The 21,931-nt window shown below is 38.3% G+C and overlaps 1 protein-coding gene and 1 long non-coding RNA gene across 2 annotated transcripts in view; one reads left to right on the plus strand and one right to left on the minus strand.

The window, feature by feature from the left end:
• LOC140596323 (uncharacterized) overlaps positions 1-21,931 on the plus strand; it is a 75,727-nt gene that overhangs the window by 43,918 nt on the left and 9,878 nt on the right. The gene's annotated exons all lie outside the window — the stretch shown is intronic.
• LOC140596322 (E3 ubiquitin-protein ligase TRIM50-like) lies at positions 353-4,667 on the minus strand. The gene has a single exon (XM_072745036.1). The coding sequence runs from the start codon at positions 1,038-1,040 to the stop codon at positions 495-497; it is 546 nt and encodes a 181-aa protein (XP_072601137.1). The 5' UTR covers positions 1,041-4,667; the 3' UTR covers positions 353-494.

Genomic DNA, 21,931 nt, shown 5'->3' on the forward strand with positions numbered 1-21,931 from the left:
TATCTATCTATCTATCTATCTATTTATCTATCATCTATCTATATACATATATAAAGGAATATATATATATATATATATAGATATATATTGCTCAGCTATTTTTTTTTTGAATAAAGAGAAAGATCATGTCAAATTTATTATCCTTAAGTTCATGTTGACAGAAAATATATATGGGAATGTTTCCACCTTTTGTTAAAAGAGCAAGCAGAAAGCATGGTTAGGAGGGATCAAGGGAAGTCTATCTTAACCCAAGGACACTAAGGCCTGGTTCTGCTGGTTAATAAGCAGGTGAATGACCAGCAAAAGGTTAATAAATACACGCCTGGCTGATAGGGAAGGGGTTATGGTCCTTTTCTTCTTTTCATTAACTGTTTCCAGGAATACACAGGCATGAAGACCTTCCCAAAGAGTAAAGGACGTCATCATCTCTGCTGGCTGAACCCAGCAGAGCCCCTGCTGGAAGAGCCTGTAGGCAGGCAGACTCACCAGCAACCCTACAGCTTGGTGGGCTGCGGAGGGGTGAGGTGGACAGGCCCGCTGGGCGGGGACAGCACCATAGGCAGTCCGTTGCTGCCCCTCTCGTGCCAGCACGTGTCCAGGATGGGGTAGAGCTTGCCCTGGAAGTCAGCCTGGAATGTGTAGAGTAGCCGCAGGTCATCGGGGCGGTCAGCATCGAAGAAAGTGAGCTCTCCTTGCTCATAGTGCAAGTAGACACCGATACGGTGGGGGTGACCAGCCACAGGCAGGGGCACCCGAGGGCAGCTGAAGGCCTCATACACCCGGCCCTCCTTCAGGCCAATGAGCCACATGCCGTTCTCTGGGGACTTGCTCAGCTTGCCCTTGCGACTGGCAGTGCCCTTGATGACTCCCAGGCGCCAGTCGCTCTTGTTGCCCACCACCACCTCCCAGTAGTGACGACCACAGGAGAAGCCCCGGTTGGCCAGGACACAGGTACTGTAGTCAAAGCGCTCAGGTTGGCTGGCACGCCCCTGGGCCAGAAGCCCACACTGCACCACTGTGTTGCCCTTGGAGAGCACCATTTGCTTAGACCTGGATGAAACTGGAGGATATTATGCTGAGTGAAAGAAGTCAATAGAAGGACAATCATCATCATCAAAAAAAAAAAAAAAAAAAAAAAGGACAATCATCATATCGTTTCACTCATTCATTGAATATAAGAAGTAGGGAAAGGGATTATAAGGGAAAGGAGGGGATCTTTGTGGGAAAAAATATATATAGAAAAACCACAAGAGACTCCTCACTCTGGGAAACAAACAAGGGGTTGCAGAAGGAGAGGTGGGCAGGGGTTTGAGATAACTGGGTGACGTGCCCTGAGGAGTGCACATGATGGGATGAGCATTTTGTGTTATGTGTTGGCAAATTGAATTTAAATAAAAATAATATTCTCTTATATTTTTTATGCCTGCAGTGTTGGTTGTAATCTCTCCTCTTTCATTTATGATTTTAGATATTTGGTTCCTCTCTCTTTTCTTTTTGGTAAGTCTGGCTAGGGGTTTATCAAATTTTTTTATTCTTTCAAAAAACCAGCTCCCCTTTTCATTGATCTATTCTACTGTTTTTTTATTTATATTTCATTGACTTATTTTCTAGTCTTTATTATTTCACTTCTCTTTCTGGATTAGGCTTTATTTGCTGTTCTTTTTCCAATTCCTTTAGATTTAAGGTTTCTTTGTATATTTGAAACTTTTCTTACTTCTTGATGAAGGCTCATATTGCTATATACTTCTGCCTTTGGACTGCCTTTACTGCATCCCAAAGGGTTTGGACTATTGTGTTTTCATTTTTATTTGCTTCCATGTATTTTTTAAAAATCTCTTCTTTAACTACCTGGTTAACCCATTCATTCTTTAGTAGGCTGTTCTTTAACTTCCATGTATTTGTGGTCTTCCCAACTATTTTGTTGTGGTTGACTTCAGGTTTCATAGCACTGTGGTGTGAAAATTGACATGGTATGATTTCAATTTTTTTTTGTAGCACTTGAGGCCTGATTTGTGACCCTGTATGTGATCTATTCTGGAGAATGTGCCATGTGCACTTGAAAAGAGTATGTATTCTGCTGTTTTAGAAAGAAATACTCTGAATATATCTGTGAAATCCACGTGGTCTGGTGTGCCATTCAAAGGCGTTGTTTCCTTGTTGATTTTCTGCTTTGATGATGTGTCCATTGCTGTAAGTAGGATATTAAAGTACCCTACTATTGTATTTTCATCAATGAGTTTCTTTATGCTTGTTATTAATTGTTTTATGTATTTGCACACTCCCAATTTAGGGGCATAAATATTTTCAATTGTTATATCTTCTTGTTGGATAGACCCTTTATTATAATATAGTGTCCTTATTCATCTCTTATTACAGTCTTTGGCTTTAAATCTAGTTTGTCTTATATATAAGTATGGGTGTTACAGCTTTTTTTTTAAATGTCCATTACCATGATAAATGTTTCTCCACCCCCTCACTTTCAATATAGAGGTTTCTTTGGGTCTAAAATGAGTGTCTTATAAGCAGCATATCGATGGGTTTTGTTTTTTATCCATTCTGACTCCCTCTATCTTTTGATCAGAGCATTCAATCCATTTACATACAGAATAATAATTGATAGAAATGAATTTATTGCCATTGTATTACTTGTAAAGTTACTGTTCTTGTAGATTGTCTCTGTTCCTTTCTTTTCTTTGTTGCTTTTGGTCTCTACCTTTAATATGTCTTGCAGAGCTAGTTTAGCAGTCATTAACTCCTTTAGTTTCTGCCTGTATTAGAAACTCTTTATATCTCCTTTTTTTCTGAATGAGAGCTTTATTGCATAAAGTATGCTTGGCTGCAATATTTTCCTGTTTAGCACTTTGAATATTTCCTGCCACGTCTTCTGGCCTGCAAAGTTTCAGTGGACAGGTCTGCCTCTAATCTTATGTGTCTACCCTTGTAGGTTAAGGACCTTTTGTCTCTAGCTCCTTTCAAAAGTCTCTCTTTATCTTTGTATTCTGCAAGTTTCAGTATGATATTTCATGGTTTTGATGTATTTTTGTTAATTTTGAGAGGAGTTCACTATGCCTCTTGGACTTGAATGTCTGTTTCCTTCCCCAGATTAGGGAAGTTATCAGCTGTAATTTCTTTAAACCTTCTGCTCCTTTTTCTAGCTCTTCTTCTCAGACTTCTATAATACAGATAGAAATCTGTATAATACAGATTTCACTTTATGGGCTCACTGAATTCCCTAAGTCTAGCCTTGTCATTTAAAAAATTTTTTTTAATTTAATTTATTCATTCATGAGACACACACACACACACACACACACACACACAGAGAGAGAGAGAGAGAGAAGCAGAGACACAAGCAGAGGGGGAATCAGTCTCCATGCAGGGAGCCTGACATGGGACTCGATCCTGGGGCTCCAGGATCATGCCCTGGGCTGGAGATGGTGCTAAACTGCTGAGCCACCCAGGCTGCCCTAGCTTTGTGATCTAATAGTTTTCTTTTCCTCTTCTTTTGAGCTTAATTATTCTTTTTTTAAAAAAGATTTTATTTATTTATTCATGAGAGACAGGGAGAGAGAGAGAGAGAGAGAGGCAGAGACACAGACAGAGGGAGAAGCAGGCTCCATGCAAGGAGCCTGACATGGGACTCTATCCCAGATCTCCAGTATCATGCCCTGGGCTGAAGGTGGTGCTAAACTGCTGAGCCACCCGGGCTGCCCTGAGCTTAATTATTCTCCATAATTTTATCTTCTATGTCACTTATTCTCTCCTCTGTTTCTTCAATCCTTGTTGTGATTATATCCAGTCAGTTTTGCATCTCAGTTGTAGTAGTTTTTTATTTCAGCCTGACTAGATTTTAGGTCTTTTATCTCTGCAGCAAGGATTTCTCTGTTTTTTTTTTTAAATATATTTTTAAAAAGATTGTATTATTTATTTGAGAAAGAGTGAAAGTAAGAGAGAGCATGAGTGAGGAGAGGGGCAGGGGGAGAAACAGACTCCCCACTGAGCAGGGAGCCTGATGTGGGCCTTGATCCCAGGACCCTAGGATCATTCCCTGAGCTAAAGGCAGACATTTAACTGACTAAACCACCCAGGTGCCCCTCTATGGTGTCTTATATGCTTTTTTCAAGCCCAGATAGCAATGTTATGATTGTTGTTCTAAATTCTTGTTCAGATATATTGCTTATGTCTATTTTGAGCAAGTCACTGGATGTGGTTTTTTCTTGATCTTTCTTTTGGGGAGAATTCCTCTATGTTGTCATTCTGGCTAAGTTTCTGTCTTGTGTTCTTTGAAAGCTTGTTATGTTTCCTGCACCTGAGAGTAATGCTATCTTAAAAAGGAGGCATACACTGTCCAGGGCTTGGCACTTGAGGAAGTGTTTCTGGTGTATGTTGCATGCATGGCTGATGTTGCATTTTGGCTGCTCTTACCACTGGTCAGTCCTCTGCACAGCTCCTTGCTTGCAGTGGAAAGTGTCTGGACCTTTAACTAGGTGTGTTTTGATTTGTTTTTTCAAATAAACCTGGAAAAAAAAAGAAAGAAAAATAGAAACATAAAAGGCATGAAACAAACCAGTCAAAAATGTACAATCCTCATTCCAAAGAAAAAGAAAGGAAAAACTTAAAAGAAAAAGAAAGAAGCCTGATCCAAAAGAGAAAGAGAAAAAGAAATGAAAAAACACACTAGAAATAAACTGTAAACTCGATTCCAAAGGAAAAAAAAAAAGTAAAGCCAAGTGCTATTTGCACCAAAACTGCAGGTGATGCTTTGTAGCACTCTGTGATCATTAGACTCGGTGTATGCAGGGTGCTGCCTGTTCTAGTCTTCTGGAGGAGAGGCCCACCCCTCTGGATTAGAATCAGACCTGTCTCAGTAAATAAGCATTTCCCAGGCACAGGGGGGTGGAGTTTGATGTAAGTGGCACCAGCCTCCACTGGGGGCCACTCTGTTGCTCATTTCCCACCATGTTGGCAGTAATGGGGGAAAATGGCACCACCCCACTCTTTCATCCCTAGACAGGAGGTCTCATACCCTCTACTGTTCAGGAAGGCCTCACAGAAAAGTGAGGGATGTTTGCATGCCTGGCCCCACAGTTCTCCTGTGTTGTATCTTTGGCACATGGCTGGGATTCAAAATTCCAAATCTTAAAGGAGCCCGCATGTAGTGGACCTGCTCCTCTCCAACAAAGAGCCTTGGAACACTGTTTTTGGTGTCTTTTGACCCAGAAAAATAGTCCCACATCTGAGCAATGGACAAAATCTGTAGTGTGAAAAGCAGCACCTCAGTTATCCATTCTCTGTGTGCCCCCTCTGTCCCCTTCTCATAAAATGTTGTCTGCTGGACCTGCAGGATCTTTTGTCCTTGGAGAGGCACTATACCCTTCTCCAAATGTACTCCAGGAAGAAGAAAATTCTCTCCTGGTGCCACCCAGGAGTTCCCTACACCACTTTGTGTGCTCCCTGGCCAGCACCCCCCTTCTCTCCAGGAGTGCAGGCAACAGCTCTGGCAAAAGTCCCACACTTCAAAACCTCAGAGTTTGAGCTCCACATGCTGTTTGCAAAAAACCTGCAACACTCAGTACCCTTTGCTCCCCAGTGCATGGTCCAGAGAGGTTTTCATCTTCTCTGAAACCAATGCTGCACTCTCTCAACACCTCTCTCTTTTTCTCACTTCTCTCTCCATGGAAATGGTTCCCTCACCTCTCTGGAAACACAGTTTTTCTCTACACCAATTCACTTCCACGTACCTTGCACTTTCCTTGCTGTCTGCCTCCAACCGTGGAGATCCTTCTTCTGGGTGTTCCAAATGATTTGGCCTTAATACAGCTGTGTTCAAGGGACAAGGAAAGCCCAGGGTCCCCCGACTTCTCTGACATCTTAACTCCTCCCACTAATTGCCATTATTTCTTATAAATTGCTGTGCTAGACACTATCTTTGGTATTTTATTTTTTAATTTTAGGCATTTAAATACATTAATCCTTTGAGTAACTTTACAAGGTAGGTATCCTCATCTTCATTTTGCAGAGTAGATAGCTGAGGTTGAGAGAAGTACAAAGACATTGAGACATAATACCTGTATTGAACTCTCTCACAAATAACTAACTTTTTAAAGCTCACTTGTTGGCTGTATATACAACCCATTTGCATAGTGTGACTGTAATTTCACTTCCCACAATCCTTAACAGAAAACTTGACTTTTTCACTGGCTTTCACAGGAATTCTAATCCTATTGAACATTTTCTTGTTGTTTTTGTTTGCTATTTTTGTATTGAGTTTTACTGAACATTTGCAGGAACACAGAAAGGATCACATTGCACATTGCATAGAATTTAATGATAAAAATTATCAGTAGACATATATCACCTTCCAGGTTTCCCTAGTTGCATTAATATGTGTGCATATGTGAGTATACTGGGTGAGAGACAGTGATTCTTCCATTCCCTCTTTCCTTTTTACTTTCAATCTTTTTCCTTACCGTCTAGTTTTTGGATATTCTTTGATCCAAGATCATTCCCTCTGGACCTTTAAACCTTGCTCCTTTCTTAAGTGGTATTGTTGAAGTTTGCCTCAGCTCTTCCAAACTCATGTAGCAGATATAAATTTCACCATTCCAAAAGTCAGATATGAAGCCTCAGAACTTGTAGTTTATCGTAATTCAAATTAGCTTATGAATCCCATTTTCACAACTGGCAGAAAAACCTAAACATTCCAATTTAATGTATTTCAGTCACCTCTAGTTTTAACTGTGGTCAGTGCAGAATTTGAATTTATCACATCCTTCTTCTGATTGTATCTTCATAGCTGGTTCTATCAGTACTGTCTTGATCTCTTCTTGTGGGCACATAGTTGCCTTCTATGCACCATGTTGAGTTATATATGATATATGCAAGCTACCCTGAAGTCTATCTTCCACAACACTTCTTAGCCATTGCTAATTTACTGCCAACGTATGTCCCTATGAGACTTGTAGCTTTTAGGATATTACATCTTGCGAAGGTAGACAATGGTCTTTGGTAATATGGGTCCCACTCTCCAAAACCAAAAACAAAACAAAAATCTCACTGAGTAGTTGATGATATAAAGTCCATGTTCTCAATTTTGGTTCCATAAATAAATTTTAGAATTCCAGGAACATTTTTATTTATTAATCATACCTGGCTCTTAAAAATGTGTTTGCTTTTAAATTATAATGTGTGCTGCAAGTTCAAAATCCAATCAGCAGCTTAATTAACATATTTGTTCTAAGACAGGTCCATCCTTCAAGCAAGGACAGGACATTTAGAAAGCCATCTCTGTTGCCAGATTAGTGGGAAAGAATATTGGATACAAGGAATAGAGGCATTGGAAATGATATATCTCAGAATATTAGCTTATGATATTACACATACACACATGCAAGAGTGCAACAAATAAATGTCCCTAAATTTATCAGTACCTACACTCCCTAGAAAATAGTGGAAAATTAAAAGATATATATATATATATATATATATATATATATATATATATATATATATTATTCCTGTTACACTATGACACTAATATTGAGATATAACTTGAATTATTACTTATTTACTGAAGAAGAGGAAGAAAAAATGACACATGGAAATGCATGTACATTTCCATATGTGTTCCACTGAAACTTTTCTGTTTTTGTCAACTTTTATGAACAAGGAACATGAGAAGCATTGCTATAAATTGTGTTGCCTACTCTGCTCCTAGTATGGTAAGCCTCATGTGGGAACATATGTTGTCCATTTTCTTTACTGTTTTTATCCTTGGTGATTAGTATATGGTAGTTAATATAATATTAGAACCTCAGTAAATATTTCTCACATGAATGAATGTTGGAATTTAAGTTGATGGCTGATAACCTGGATTTTATTTTGTTTGGCATGCATAGTATTGAAAACAACAACAGGAGAGTATTTGCCAATATTTAAAAATTGGAGTATTTATGTAAAAATGCAGGTTTTGAGACCTTGAAAATGCAAAGAATATGGCAATACTAGATCCATAGTCCCACGGGGAAACTGAATTGAGTAGCATATGTGCTTTCCAGTTTACCACAGTTCCTACTCATCCTCTGTCTCAAGTAGCTCACTTCATTTATATTACCTGCCTGATTTCCATAGATATGTTTATAATCCTTTCTTAAAGTTATTAATTCATTTAACACACATACACATGTATGTACATGCACAAGCACAGTAAATAACTTTATTTATATATATCTGTCTATTTGACAGAATGAAACAACCCATCAGGAAATATTCATTTTCTGATCAATAATTTTTGAAAATTTTAGGTATAAAACTGATTTCAGTAAAGTAAAATGAGATTCCCATGTAAGATATTAAAAATCCACAAAATATTATCCATTTAAAAATTATTTATTTATTCACAAGAGACAGAGAGAGAGGCTGAGACATAGGCAGAGGGAGGAGAAGCAGGCTCCATGCGGGGAGCCTGATGGTGGGAGTTGATCCAGAGACTCTGGGATCACACCCTGAGCCAAGGCAAACTTTCAACCACTGAGCCACCCAGGCATCCCAACATTCTCCATTATTTGCCAATAGGACTTTTCAATTGTTTGATTCCTTCCCAAGTGGCTTAGCTTTCTGAGGTCCTCAAGAAGAACAGGATGTATGCTCATTACCCTCAATCTTCCTGAGAGGAGTAATTTTCCACCTGCCAACAGTTTCTTCTAGGTCCTAAATCCATCAGCTTACTTGTTCAGCTCTTTCTGTGGAGGCATCTTACTTTGATCTATATACTTTATTAAATGTACTTTAAATTTTCTGGATTCTACTTTCAGAATATTGCAGTGGGTGGGTAGATGTAAGCTCACAGCTTACTACTCCTCACAGACTTTTTGATGATAGATTTCTTCTTTTGTTAATGTTTTTATTTAAATTCCAGGTAGATAACATACCGTATTATATTAGTTTCAGGTTAAGATTTACTGTTTCAAAATTTACATACAACATCTGGTGCTCATCACAACAAGCTCCCTCCTTAATACTCATCACCTATTTAACCCTTCCCCCTCCCCCCAAAAGCCCATCTTGTAACCATCAATTTACTTTCTATAGTTAAGAGACTGTTTCTTGGTTTGTCTATTTTCCCCCTATGTTCATTTGTTTTGTTTCTTAAATTCTACATATGAGTAATGTCACCTGGTATTTATCTTTCTCTGGCTGACATATTTCTTTTAGCATAATACTCTAGGTACATTCACATTGTTGCAAATGGCTAGATTTCATCCTTTTTAATGGATGAATAAAATTCCACTGTGTATGGGGGTGTGTATGTGTGTGTGTGTGTCTGCATGCCACATCTTCTTTATCCATTCATCAGTCAAAGGACATTTGGGCTCTTTCCATAATTTGGTGATTGTTTGATAATGCTGTTATAAACATCAGGGTGCACATATCACTTCAAATTAGTATTTTTGTATTCTATGGGAAAATACTGAGTAATGCAAATGCTGGATTGTAGGGTAGTTCTATTTATAAGTTTTGAGGGAAAAGAGCCACTATGCTGTTTTCCAGAGTGGCTGCACCAGTTTGCATTGCTACTCACAGTGCAAGATGGTACCCCTTTCTTTGTATCTTCATCAACATCTCATTTCCTGTACTGTTAATTTTAGCTATTCATTTTTTAAAATTTATTTTTTCATAAGAGACAGAGAGAGAGAGAGGCAGAGACATAGGCAGAGGGGGAAGCAGGCTCCCTGCAGGGAGCCCAATGTGGGACTCAATTCCAGGACCCCAGGATCACGATCTGAGCCAAAGGCAGACACTCAACCGCTGAGCCATGCAAGTGCCCCAATTTTAGGCATTCTGACAGGTATGAATTGATATCTCATTGTAGATTTGACATGCGTTTCCCTGATGGTGACTGATGCTGAGAAAATTTTCATGTGAATGTTGGCAATCTGTATATCTTCTTTGGAATAATGTCTATTCATTTCTTCTACCCATTTTTAAACTATATTATTTGATTTTGAGTGTTGAGTTTTATAAGTCCTTCATGTATTTTGGATGCTAACCCTTTATCAGATATGTCATTTGCAAATATCTTCTCCCATTTTATAGATTGCCTTTTAGTTTTTTTATTGTTTGCTTTACTGTGCACCAGCTTTTTATTTCGCTGAAGTTACAATATTTATTTTGCCTTTGTTTCTCTTGCCACAAGAGACATATCAAGTAAGAAGTTGCTATGGCCAAGTCAAAGATGTTACTGCCTCTATTCTCCTCTAGGATTTTAATGATTTATTCTCTCATATTTAGGTCTTTAATCCATTTTGAATTTATTTTTGTGTATGGTGTAAGAAAGTGGTCCATGTTTTGCATGTTGTTATCCAGTTTTTCTAACACCATTTATCGAAGGACTGTCTTTTTCTCATTGGATATTCTTTCCTGCTTTGTCAGAGATTAATTGATCATATACTTGTGAGTTCAATTCTGGAGTTTCTATTCTGTTCCATTGATCTATGCAGTTCTAGGAATTTTTTGGTGGAGTCCTTCTGGTTTTCTACATAAAGTGTCCTGTGATTTGCAAATAGTGAAAGTTTGACTTCTTCCTTGCTGATTTGGATGCCTTTTATTTGTTTTTGTTATCTAATTGCTGTGGCTTACACTTCCAGTACTGCATTAAATAACTGGTTTTATGCCAGTACCATAATGTTTTGATCACTACAGCTTTGTAATATATGGTGTAAAAATATATGGTGTAATATATGGTGCCTCTGGCTTTTCTTTTCTTTTTCAATTCAAGGTTTCTTTTGTTTTGGGGGGGGTCTTTTGTGGTTCCTTACAAATTTGAGGATAGTTTTTTCTAGCTCTGTGGAAAATTCTGTGGTATTCTGATAGGGATTACATTAAATATGTAGATTACTTTTGGTAATATAGACATTTGAACAATATTTGTTCTTCCAATCCATGAGTAGGGAATGTTTTTACATTTCTTAGTGTCATCTTAAATTTCTTTTATCATTTTTTGTTTTTTTTGTTTTGTTTTGTTCTGTTTTTACTTTTAAGAGTGCAGACTTTTTACCTCTTTCATTAGGTTTATCCCTAGGTATCCTTGGTTTTGATGTGATTGCAAATGGAACTGATTCCTTAATTTCTCTTTGTTTTGCTTCATTATTGATGTATAGATATACAACGGATTTCTGTACATTGATTTTGTATCCTGGAACTTTACTGAATTCATGTATCAGTTCTAGGAATTTTTTGGTGGAGTCCTTCTGGTTTTCTACATAAAGTGTCCTGTGATTTGCAAATAGTGAAAGTTTGACTTCTTCCTTGCTGATTTGGATGCCTTTTATTTGTTTTTGTTATCTAATTGCTGTGGCTTACACTTCCAGCACTGCATTAAATAACTGGTGAGAGTGGACATCCCTGTCTTGTTCCTCACCATAGAAGAAAAACTCTCAGTTTTTCCCCATTTAGGATGATATTAGTTGTGGGTTTTTTGTACATGGCTTTATTATGTTGAGGTATTTTTCTCTCTAACCCTACTTGTTGGAGTTCTTACCATCAATGGGTATTGCACTTTGTCAGATACTTATTCTGCATCTCTTAAGAGGATCATATGGTTGTTATCCTTTCTTTTATTAATTTAGGGTATCATGTTGATAGATTTGCAAATGTTGAACCACCCTTGCAACCCAGGAATATCTCCCACTGGATCATGGTGAATGATTCTTTTAATGTACTGTTGGATTCAGTTTGCTAGTATTTTGTTGAGAATTTTTGCATCCATGTTCATCAGGGATATTGGCCTGTAGTTTTTAAAAATATTTTTATTTATTTATTTATGAGACACACACACACAGAGAGAAGCAGACACATAGGCAGAGGGAGAAGCAGGCTCCATGCAGGGAGCCTAATGCAGGACTCGATCCCGGATCCTAAGATCACTCCCTGAGCCAAAGACAGATAGACGCTCAACCGCTGAGCCACACAGGTGTCCCTGAAATCTTTTTTTTTTTTAAGATTTTATTTATTTATTCATGAGAGACACACAGAGAGAGGCAGAGACATAGGCAGAGGGAGAAGCTGGCTCCCCATGAGGAGTCCAATGCGGGACTCAATCCCAGGACCCCAGAACCATGACCTGAGTCAAAGGCAGATGCTCAACCACTGAGCCACCCAGGTGCCGCATGTAGTTCTCTTTTATGGTGGAATCTTTGTCTGGTTTTGGAATCAGGGTAATGCTGGCCTCATAGAATGACTTTGGAAGGTTTCCTTCCATTTCTTTTCCTTTCTTTTCTTTCTTTCTTTCTTTCTTTCTTTCTTTCTTTCTTTCTTTCTTTCTTTCTTTCTTTCTTCTTTCTTTCTTTCTTTCTTTCTTTCTTTCTTTCTTTCTTTCTTTCTTCTTCTTTCTTTTTTGTAATAGATTGAGAAGAATAACCCTCAACTCTATGGTCAACTAACCTTTGATAAAGCAAGAAAGAACATCCAATGGGGAAAAGACAATCTTTTCAAAAAATGACATTAAGAAAACTTGATAGCCATGTGTAGGAGAATAAAACTGGACCACCTTCTTACACCATACACAAAAATAAATTCAAAATGGATGAGAGACCTAAACTTGAGACAGGAAAACATCAAAATCCTTGAAAATAAAGGTAATAATCTCTTTGGCCTTGGCCACATAACTTCTTGCTAGACACATCTCCAGAGGCAAGGTAAATAAAAGCAAAAACAAACTATTGGGACTTCATCAGGATAAAAAGCTTCTGCACAGTAATGGAAACAATGAACAAAACTAAAAGGCAACCAACAGAATGGGAGAAGATATTTGCAAATGACATATTGGATAAAGGGCTAGTATCCAAAAATCTATAAAGAACTTATCAAATTCAACACTCCAAAAATAAAAAATCCAGTCAAGAAACAGGTTGAAGACATGAAGAGACATTTCTCCAAAGAAGACATACAAATGGATAATAAACGTGAAAAAATGTTTGACATCACTCATTATCAGGGAAATACAAATCAAAACCACAATGAGATATCACCTCACACCAGTGAGAATGGCTAAAATTAAGAATCTAGGAGGGCAGCCTGGGTGGCTCAGCGGTTTAGCCCTGCCTTCTGCCCAGGGCCTGATCCTGGAGACCCAGGACTCCATGCAGCGAGTCCCATGTCAGGCTCCCTGCCTGGAGCCTGCTTCTCCCTCTGCCTGTATCTCTGCCTCTCTTTCTCTCTCTTTGTGTGTCTCTCATGAATAAGTAAATAAAAAAATCTTTAAAAAAAGAATCCAGGAAACAATAGATGTTGGTGAGGATGCAGAGAAAGGGGAACCCTCTTACACTGTTGGTGGAAATGCAGTCTGGTGTAGCCATTCTGGAAGCCAGTATGGAGGTTCCTCAAAAAGTTCAAAATAGAACTACCCTTCAACCCAGCAATTGCACTACTAGGTATTTATCCAGAGTATACAAAAACAGTGATTAGAAGGGCACATGCACCCCAATGTTGTAGCAGCATTGTCCACAAAAACCAAAACATGGGAAGAGCCCAGATGTCTGTTGACAGATGAAAGAATAAAGAATAGGTGATACATATATGTATATGTATTATATATAATATACATGGCAATATTACTCAGCCATCAAAAAAATGAAATCTTTAAAAAATTTTTTAAAGATTTTATTTATTTATTCATGAGAGACACAGAAAGAGAGAGGCAGAGACACAGGAAGAGGGAGAAGCAGGCTCCATGCAAGGAGTTGGATGTGGGATTCGATCCTGGGACCCCAGGATCACACCCTGAGCCAAAGGCAGATACTCAACCACTGAGCCACCCAGGCATCCCTGAAATCTTCTTTTTTAAATATTTTATTTATTTATTCATGAGAGACACAAAGAGAGAGGCAGAGACAGGCAGAGGGAGAGGTAGGCTTCATTCACAGAGCGTGATGCAGAACTTGACCCCAGGATCCCAGGATCCCAGGATCATGACCTGAGCCAAAGGCATACGCTCAACCACTGAGCCACCCAGGTGCCCCCAAAAGAATTAAATCTCGCTATTTGCAATGATGTGGATGGAACTATAGTATATTATGCTAAGTGAAATAAGTCAGAGAAAGACAAATATGGTTTCACTTATGTGAAATTTAAGAAGCAAAGCATATGAACATGGGAGAAGGGAATGAAAAATAAAATAAGATAAAGACAGAGTGAGAGGCAAACCGTAAGAGACTCTTAACTCTAGGGAACAAATTGAAGGTTGGTGGAAGGGATGTGGGTTGTGGGGGGAGGGGGTAATTGGATGATGGATATTAAGGAATGAGCCCTGGATGTTATATGCAACTGGTGAATCACTAAATTCTACCCCTGAAACGAATAATACACTGTTAACTAAATAATACACTGTGAACTAAATTGAATTTAAATTAAAAAACTAAAACAATGAAATAAAAATATAAATGTTTGGTAAAATTTGCCTTTGAAGCCATCTAGCCCTGGACTTTGGTTTGTTAGCAGATTTTTGATTAATGATTCAATTTCTTTGCTGGTTATTGGTCCGTTCAAGTTTCTTCTCTTCCTCTTCTAGTTTTGGTAGTTTATATGTTTCTAGGAATTTATCCATTTCTTCCAGGTTGGCCAATTTGTACGCATATAATTTTTTATAATATTTTCTTAAACTTGTTTGTATTTCTGTGGTCTTGTAATTTATCCTCTCATTTGCGATTTTATTTATTTGAGTCTTTTCTCTTTTCCTTTCCATAAGTCTGTCTAGGGGGTTATCAATTATATTAAGTTTTTCAAAGAAACATCTCCTGGTTTTGTTGATCTGTTTTTGTTTTAGTTTATCATTTGTTTCTGATTGTTTATCATTTGTTTCTGTTTATTATTTCCCTTCTTCTGCTGGCTTTAGGCTTCATTTGTTATTCTTTGTCTAGCTTCTTTAGGTGTAAGATTGTGTAGTTTATTTGAGATTTTGTTTGCTTCTTGAGGTAGGCCTGTATTGCTATATACTTCCCTCTTAAGACCTCTTTTGCTGAGGTTTTGGAGTGTGTGTTTTCATTTTTTATTCTTTCCATCTATTTTTAAATTTCTTCTTTAATTTCCTGGTTGACTTATTCATTCTTTAGTAGCATGTTCTTTAAACTCCATATATTTGTGGTCTTTCCAAATTTTCTGTTGTAGTTGACTTCAAGTTTCATAGTGCTGTGGTCTGAAAATATGTATCAGGGTGCCTGGATGGCTCAGTCAGTTGAGCATTTGCCTTCAGCTCAGGTCAAGATCCTATGGTCTTTGGATTGAGCCCTCAGTTGTGTTCCCTGATCAGCAAGGAGTCTGCTTCTCCCTCTCCCTCTGCTCCTCTCCCTGCTTATGCTCTTACTCTCTCAGATAAATAAATATAATATTTTTAAAAAGATTTCACTTATTTATTCATGAGGGACACAGAAAGAGAGAGGCAGAGAGAGGCAGAGATACAAGTAGAGGGAGAAGCAGGCTCCATGCAAGGAGCCCAATGTGGGACTTGAACCTGGGAATCTGGATCACTCCCTGAGCCAAAGGCAGGTGCTCAACTGCTGAGCCACTCAGGCATCCCAATAAATATAATCTTAAAAAAAAAAAAAGAAAATATGCATCATATGATCTCAATAATTTTGTACTGTTGAGGTTTGATTTGTGACCCAGTATGTGATCTGTTCTGGAGAAGTCCTGTGTGCACTTGAAAAGAATGTATATTTTGCTTTTTTAGGATGAAGTTTTCTGAATATATCTGTTAAGTCCACCTGGTCCAGTATCACTCAAAGCCTTTTTTTCCTTGTTGATTTTCTTTCTTTCTTTCTTTCTTTCTTTCTTTCTTTCTTTCTTTCATTCTTTCTTCTTTCTTTTTAAAAATATTTTATTTATTTATTTATTCATGAGAGACATAGCGAAAGAGAGAGGCAGAGACACAGGCAGAGGGAGAAGCAGGCTTCATGCAAGGAGCCTGACATGGGACTCGACCCCAGGATCACACCCTGGGCCAAAGGCAGGCACTAAACCACTGAGCCACCCAGGGATCCCCTCCTTTTTGATTTTCTGCTTAGGTGGTTTGGTTTGTCCATTGATGTAAGTGGGTATTAAAATCCCCTACTATTATATTTTTATCAATGAGTTCCTGTGTATTTGTTATTAATTTGTTACTAATAAATTTTTATTCTTTAAGTTGGGAGCATCAGTATTTACAATTATTAGATTTTCGTGTTGGATACTCCCCTTATTATGATATAGTGCCCCTCGTCTCTTGTTACAGTCTTTGGTTTAAAGTCTAGTTTGTCTGATATAAGTATTGCTGCTCCATGTTTCTTTGACATCCATTTGCATGATATATATTTCTGTATCACCTCACTTTTTAATCTGCAGATGTTTTTGGTTCTAAAATGAATCACTTGTAGGCATCATATAGATAGGTCTTATTTTCTTATCCATCCTGACACCCTCTGTCTTTCGATTGGAAGCAGTCTGTTTACATTCAGAGTAATTATTGATAGATATGTGTTTAGTGACAATTTATTACTTGTTTTGTCATTATTTCTGGAGATTTTCGGCCATTGTTTCCTCAAATAAACCTTCTGCCCCTTTTCTCTTCTTCTCCTAGGACTCCTGTGGTATGAATGCTGTAGCATTTGATGAATTTCCTAACTGTACTCTCATGATCCCAAATTTTCTTTTCTCTCTTTTGTTCAACTTCATTATTTTCCATAATTATTTTTTGTATATGACTTGTTTTTTGCTCTGCTTCTTCCTTCCTTGCAGTCTTTATATCCAGTTGGTTTTGAATCTGAGTTGTTGCATTTTTCATTTTGGCCTTATTATTTTTTTTTAGCTCTTTTATATCCGCAGTAAGGGTCTCCCTGATGTCTTCCTTGCTTTTCTCAAGCCCACTAGTATCCTTATGATTGCTGCTCTAAATTCTGGATCAGGCATATTACTAATATCTGTTTTATGGTTTTGACCTTTTCTTGTTCTTTCTTTTGGGATAAATACTCTGTCTTGGCATTTTGTCTAGGTCTCTTTCTTTTTCTCTGTGTTAGAAAAACCTGATATGTTTCCTGATCCTGAGAGTTATGGCTTTATGAAAAAGAAATCATATAGTGTTCAGGATCTGGTGCTTCAGGAAGTGCGTCTGGTGTGTACCATGTGCACACTGCTACTGTGTTTTGGCTGTTGCAGCACTCAGGCCAGTCATCTGTAGAAGTTTTCATTGCCAGCATTGGTGAGTGTTTGGACTTTGGCCAAAGTGTGGTGATTTTAAACTAGGTCTGTTCTGGTTTGCCTGTTGAAAAAGACCTTATACTGGGATGCCTATGTAGCTCAGCGGTTGAGTGTGGGCCTTTGGCTCAGGGCGTGATCCTGGAGTCCTGGGATGGAGTTCTGAGTTCCTGCATCAGGCTCCCTGCAAGGAGCCTGCTTCTCCCTTTGTCTATTTCTCTGCCTCACTCTCTCTCTGTGTCTCTCATGAATAAATAAAAAAGATCTTGAAAAAAAAGACCTTATCCTATTTCCATTAGAACTGAAGCTTTCAGAATTCTGTGGGCAGTAGACATGATACATGCAGGGTTTTGTTCTGGTCTCTGGGTAAAAGGCCTACTGCATGGGTTTTTAGTCACACTTGCCTGAGAAAAGTAGTACCAACAGAGTGAAGGATGGTGGGAGTTGGTGTAAACAAGTTAGGCAGAAGTCTTGGTGCTGTGCTGTTTGCTGAAGTTCGTTTATGCTGAGGTATGGGTGGGAGAAATGGTGGCAACCAGCTCCTTTGTTCCCAGAGAGAGAAGTCCATTTTTAAAGCTCTCAAGGAAGCACTTTCAGATGAGTAAATAATTTCCCCTTGTGCATCCCAGACATTTTTCAGATCGCTGTTTTCACACTATCTCTGGGTTGCTTTCCTGCCTGGAGCAGCATAGCTCACCTTGGACTCTATCTTAGCCACTCATTCTGATTTTTTAAATTCCAAACATCAGCGACCTGGTATGGTGGAGACCTGCACTGGTCCTCTGAGAAAGGCTCTCACACTGCACTGGGTCTGATGCAGGTTTAATGCAGTCACCCCAGAGCACAGGGGCATGGAATTTGGAGCATAGCAGGCTAAATAGCCCATGTCCCACTTCACTGCCTTCAGCAGGTGTGTCTGCACCTATGCTAAGGAGAAGGGAAGAGAAATGACACCCACCATTTTTTTTTGTCCCCAGAAAGGTAAGGTCACCTCTGACATATGCACTCCAAGAAGGGGTAACTGTCTCTCCTAGTGTGTCCAGGGGATCCTCAGATTGTGCCATCTGCTTCTGGGCCTCTGCCCTCCTTATCTACCAGAACTCTGCAGCACCCACATGGCTCAACACCAGCCATGACTGCGAATTTTAAAACTCCAGTCTTTGAACTCCACTGGTTGTAAAAACTCATGATAATCAGCCATTCTGTTTTCCCAGTCAGTGGCTTTATGGAAGTATTTTCTTTGTGCTATCTTCTATGTGCTTATCTCTCTTTCCCTTTCCCTCTCCCTCTTCCTCTCCCTCCCCCTCCCCCTATCCCTCTCCCTCCCTCCTCTATCCATGATCAGGGATCCCTCCCTTCCACAGCACCTGCTATTCTTTTCTCTCCCTATCCCATCTCTGCACCTACTACCTTCCACAATGTCGTCCCTTCTCTTCCTCTAGTTGTAGTTTGTTTTCTCAGTCCTCAGATCTACTTCTTAGGTGTTCAGTTTGATTTAATATTTATCTAGCTGTTTTTGAGGGATGAGGCAAACCTAAGGCTCTCCTATTACTCTGCCATCTTCCCAACACTTCTCTGTCATTATATTTTAAGGCTGCTCAAAGTGAGATCCTTTGATCAGTACTGGTCCCTGAACCATTACTAGCCTGAGATAAATATGGAAATTGTGAGTAAATATTAGAAACTTTTATAATAATTTAGTAGAGTAGTTTTATGTATGTTGAATATAATAATTTAAAACTGGTGTTTGTATTTTGTGTCATTTTTCATTTCATTTTTCTAGTAATCATTTTATTGCATTTTACAAGGTATTAGTCTAATTGATTGCAATTTTTAAAAAAAAGTTACTTGATAGATAGTTTGAAAAGCACTAGTCTAAGCAATTTTTAGGTCAGTGTACATTTATTACCTTTACAAGTGTTGGTAAGGTGCTGCTTTGGGAGATAGACTTCATGTGTGAGCAATTATTTGCTCTTTCTCTATCCATACTTCTCTTTGGGGCAGTAATGGGAGTAGGAGTATAGAAAAGATGAGGATGGTAATCAACTATGAAAATTTGTTCTTCTCTTGCCATTCACTCCCCAATGTATTCATTGACGCCTACAGCATACAGAATTTTCATAGCTAGAATGCTCTGGGGGTAGCTACACAGTTCTGTTTTATTGGTTATACACTTAGCAAGAGTGAGTTTATGAAAATTAAGTCAAATACTTCATAAGGACTGAATAAAGTTTAGTTGCTTTAAAAAAATTCTTTTTTTTTTAATTAACTTTTATTGGTGTTCAATTTACCAACCTACAGAAAAACACCCAGTGCTCATCCCGTCAAGTGTCCACCTCAGTGCCCATCACCCATTCCCCTCCAACACCCGCCCTCCTCCCCTTCCACCACCCCTAGTTCATTTCCCCGAGTTAGGAGTCTTTATGTTCTGTCTCCCTTCCTGACATTTCCCAACATTTCTTTTCCCTTCCTTTATATTCCCTTTCACTATTATTCATATTCCCCAAATGAATGAGAACATACACTGTTTGTCCTTCTCCGATTGACTTATTTCACTCAGCATAATACCCTCCAGTTCCATCCACGTTGAAGCAAATGGTGGGTATTTGTCGTTTCTAATTGCTGAGTAATATTCCATTGTATACATAAAAAAATTCTTGAATTAGAAAGTATCAGAGTGGGAAAAAGCATTGTAGTCTGAAGAATTCTACACTTAGATTTATTTACACATGTCTTTAGGTTTTTCTTTATTTTACAGAAACAAATTGAGATAGTAACTGACTGTACAGAACCTCAATTGGCAGACATGTTCTGATAGAAAAAGCCTTGGCACTTATGTCAAAAGATTGTCAAGTTAACGTGCATTTGTATTATCTATGTTTTAAAAAATGTTTAGGGTATGTCAGATTTTTCATTAATTTTTTTTGACAGTAACCTCCAACATAGAGTTCCGAATCACATCATTTAAGAGAGCTTCTATGATACAGACAAAAAGTACAAAAGGTAGTCAGAGAAGGGAGGGAATATTTTATACTGGAATGTCAGATATTACACCACAGATAACTTAGAGCTTAAAAGGTCAGTGGTATTGGTAATTATATGAGTTGACGAAGAACAATAAGAGAATTGGCATAAAGAGAGGAAGGCAGGAGTATATTTATGAAGAGCACAGTGGGGCTTGGTCAAGCTTAGATGAAGGTTCATACTGGGATCATAGACTATTAGATTAGCTAGGATAAAGTCTGTGACCTTACAGTAGCCATTCTGATTGAATGTTCTCAGCTGTGCTCTAGGCAAAGTTGCTTTCAAACTTTTTTCTGGCAGCAACCTGCAGTATGTTTCTATTGAAACAACAGTTGTCCATTGAACAACATGAGTTTGAACTTTGCAAGTCCACTTGTATATGGATTTTTTAATAGTGCAGTACTATAAATGTATTTTTTCTCCCTTATGATTTCTTTTTTAAAAATTTTTTATTTATTTATGATAGTCACACACAAAGAGAGAGAGAGAGAGAGAGAGAGAGAGAGAGAGAGAGAGAGGCAGAGACATAGGCAGAGGGAGAAGCAGGCTCCATGCACCGGGAGCCTGATGTGGGATTCGATCCCAGGTCTCCAGGATCGCGCCCTGGGCCAAAGGCAGCTGCTAAATCACTGCGCCACCCAGGGATCCCTCTCCCTTATGATTTCTTAATAATATTTTCTTTTTTCTAGCTTATCTTATTGTAAGATACAGTATATAATACATATATAAAATATGTGTTAATCAACTGGTTATATTATCAGGCTTCTGTTCAACAGAAGGCTATTAGTAGTTAAGTTTTTGAGGAATCAAAAGTTATTTGCAGATTTTTGACTGGAGGTCGGGGGGGGGTCAGCACCTTTCACCTCCATGTTGTTCAAGGATTAACTGTATATAGAAAAATTAAGGACAATCATCTGGAAGAGAAGGGGCCAGTAGGAAAGGAGAAAGGAAAGCATAATGATAAGAGTCTGAAGGAACCCTTTAATTCTGATAAGAATAATGAGAGAAAACCAGTCACAGCAAACATGGATCTTGATATCTCATCTAATGTCTTAGAATTTCTACAATTCCTTTAGTGTTTTCAGACCAAACATACTACTTTTTTTCTGAATGTTAAAAGAAACAACTCATGCACATATTGTTACTTAGGCATATATTAGGTTTTTTCTAAAGAGAGATTGAGGTTAAGAAAAAAATTAGATTTCACATAGCAAAGCAGTTCACACATAATGTATTATTTGTACTGCACTCTAAATGCTCTGATATTTTTTTAATATTTTCTATTCAGTTTGATTTCATTAAAACATGCTGATTGGCACCCACTAAATTGATTTCAGTATCCAGTAAAGGTTGTGCTTCTTGGTTTGAAAAATTCTAAGGAAGTGGTTCTCTAAGAGAGGTGACTTTACCACCGCCACCAGGAGACATTTGGCAATATCTGAAAACACTTTTGTTTCTAGCAACTGGAGAGTGGGCAACTATTGAGGTCTCTCTAATAGGTATAGGCCATGGATTGCTGCTAAATCTCCTACAGTGCACAGGAAAGACACTGACCCTCTTACCCCAACAAAGTATTATCTGATTCCAGTTGTCAATAGTCACAGGTTAATAAACTTTTGTATGGAGAATCCATTAGTGGTAGGTGAGAGTTTGCTTCAGAGATTGTATTTTCATTTCTCAAGCA

This window comes from Vulpes vulpes, chromosome X, assembly GCF_048418805.1.
Source record: "Vulpes vulpes isolate BD-2025 chromosome X, VulVul3, whole genome shotgun sequence".
NCBI lineage: Eukaryota > Metazoa > Chordata > Mammalia > Carnivora > Canidae > Vulpes > Vulpes vulpes.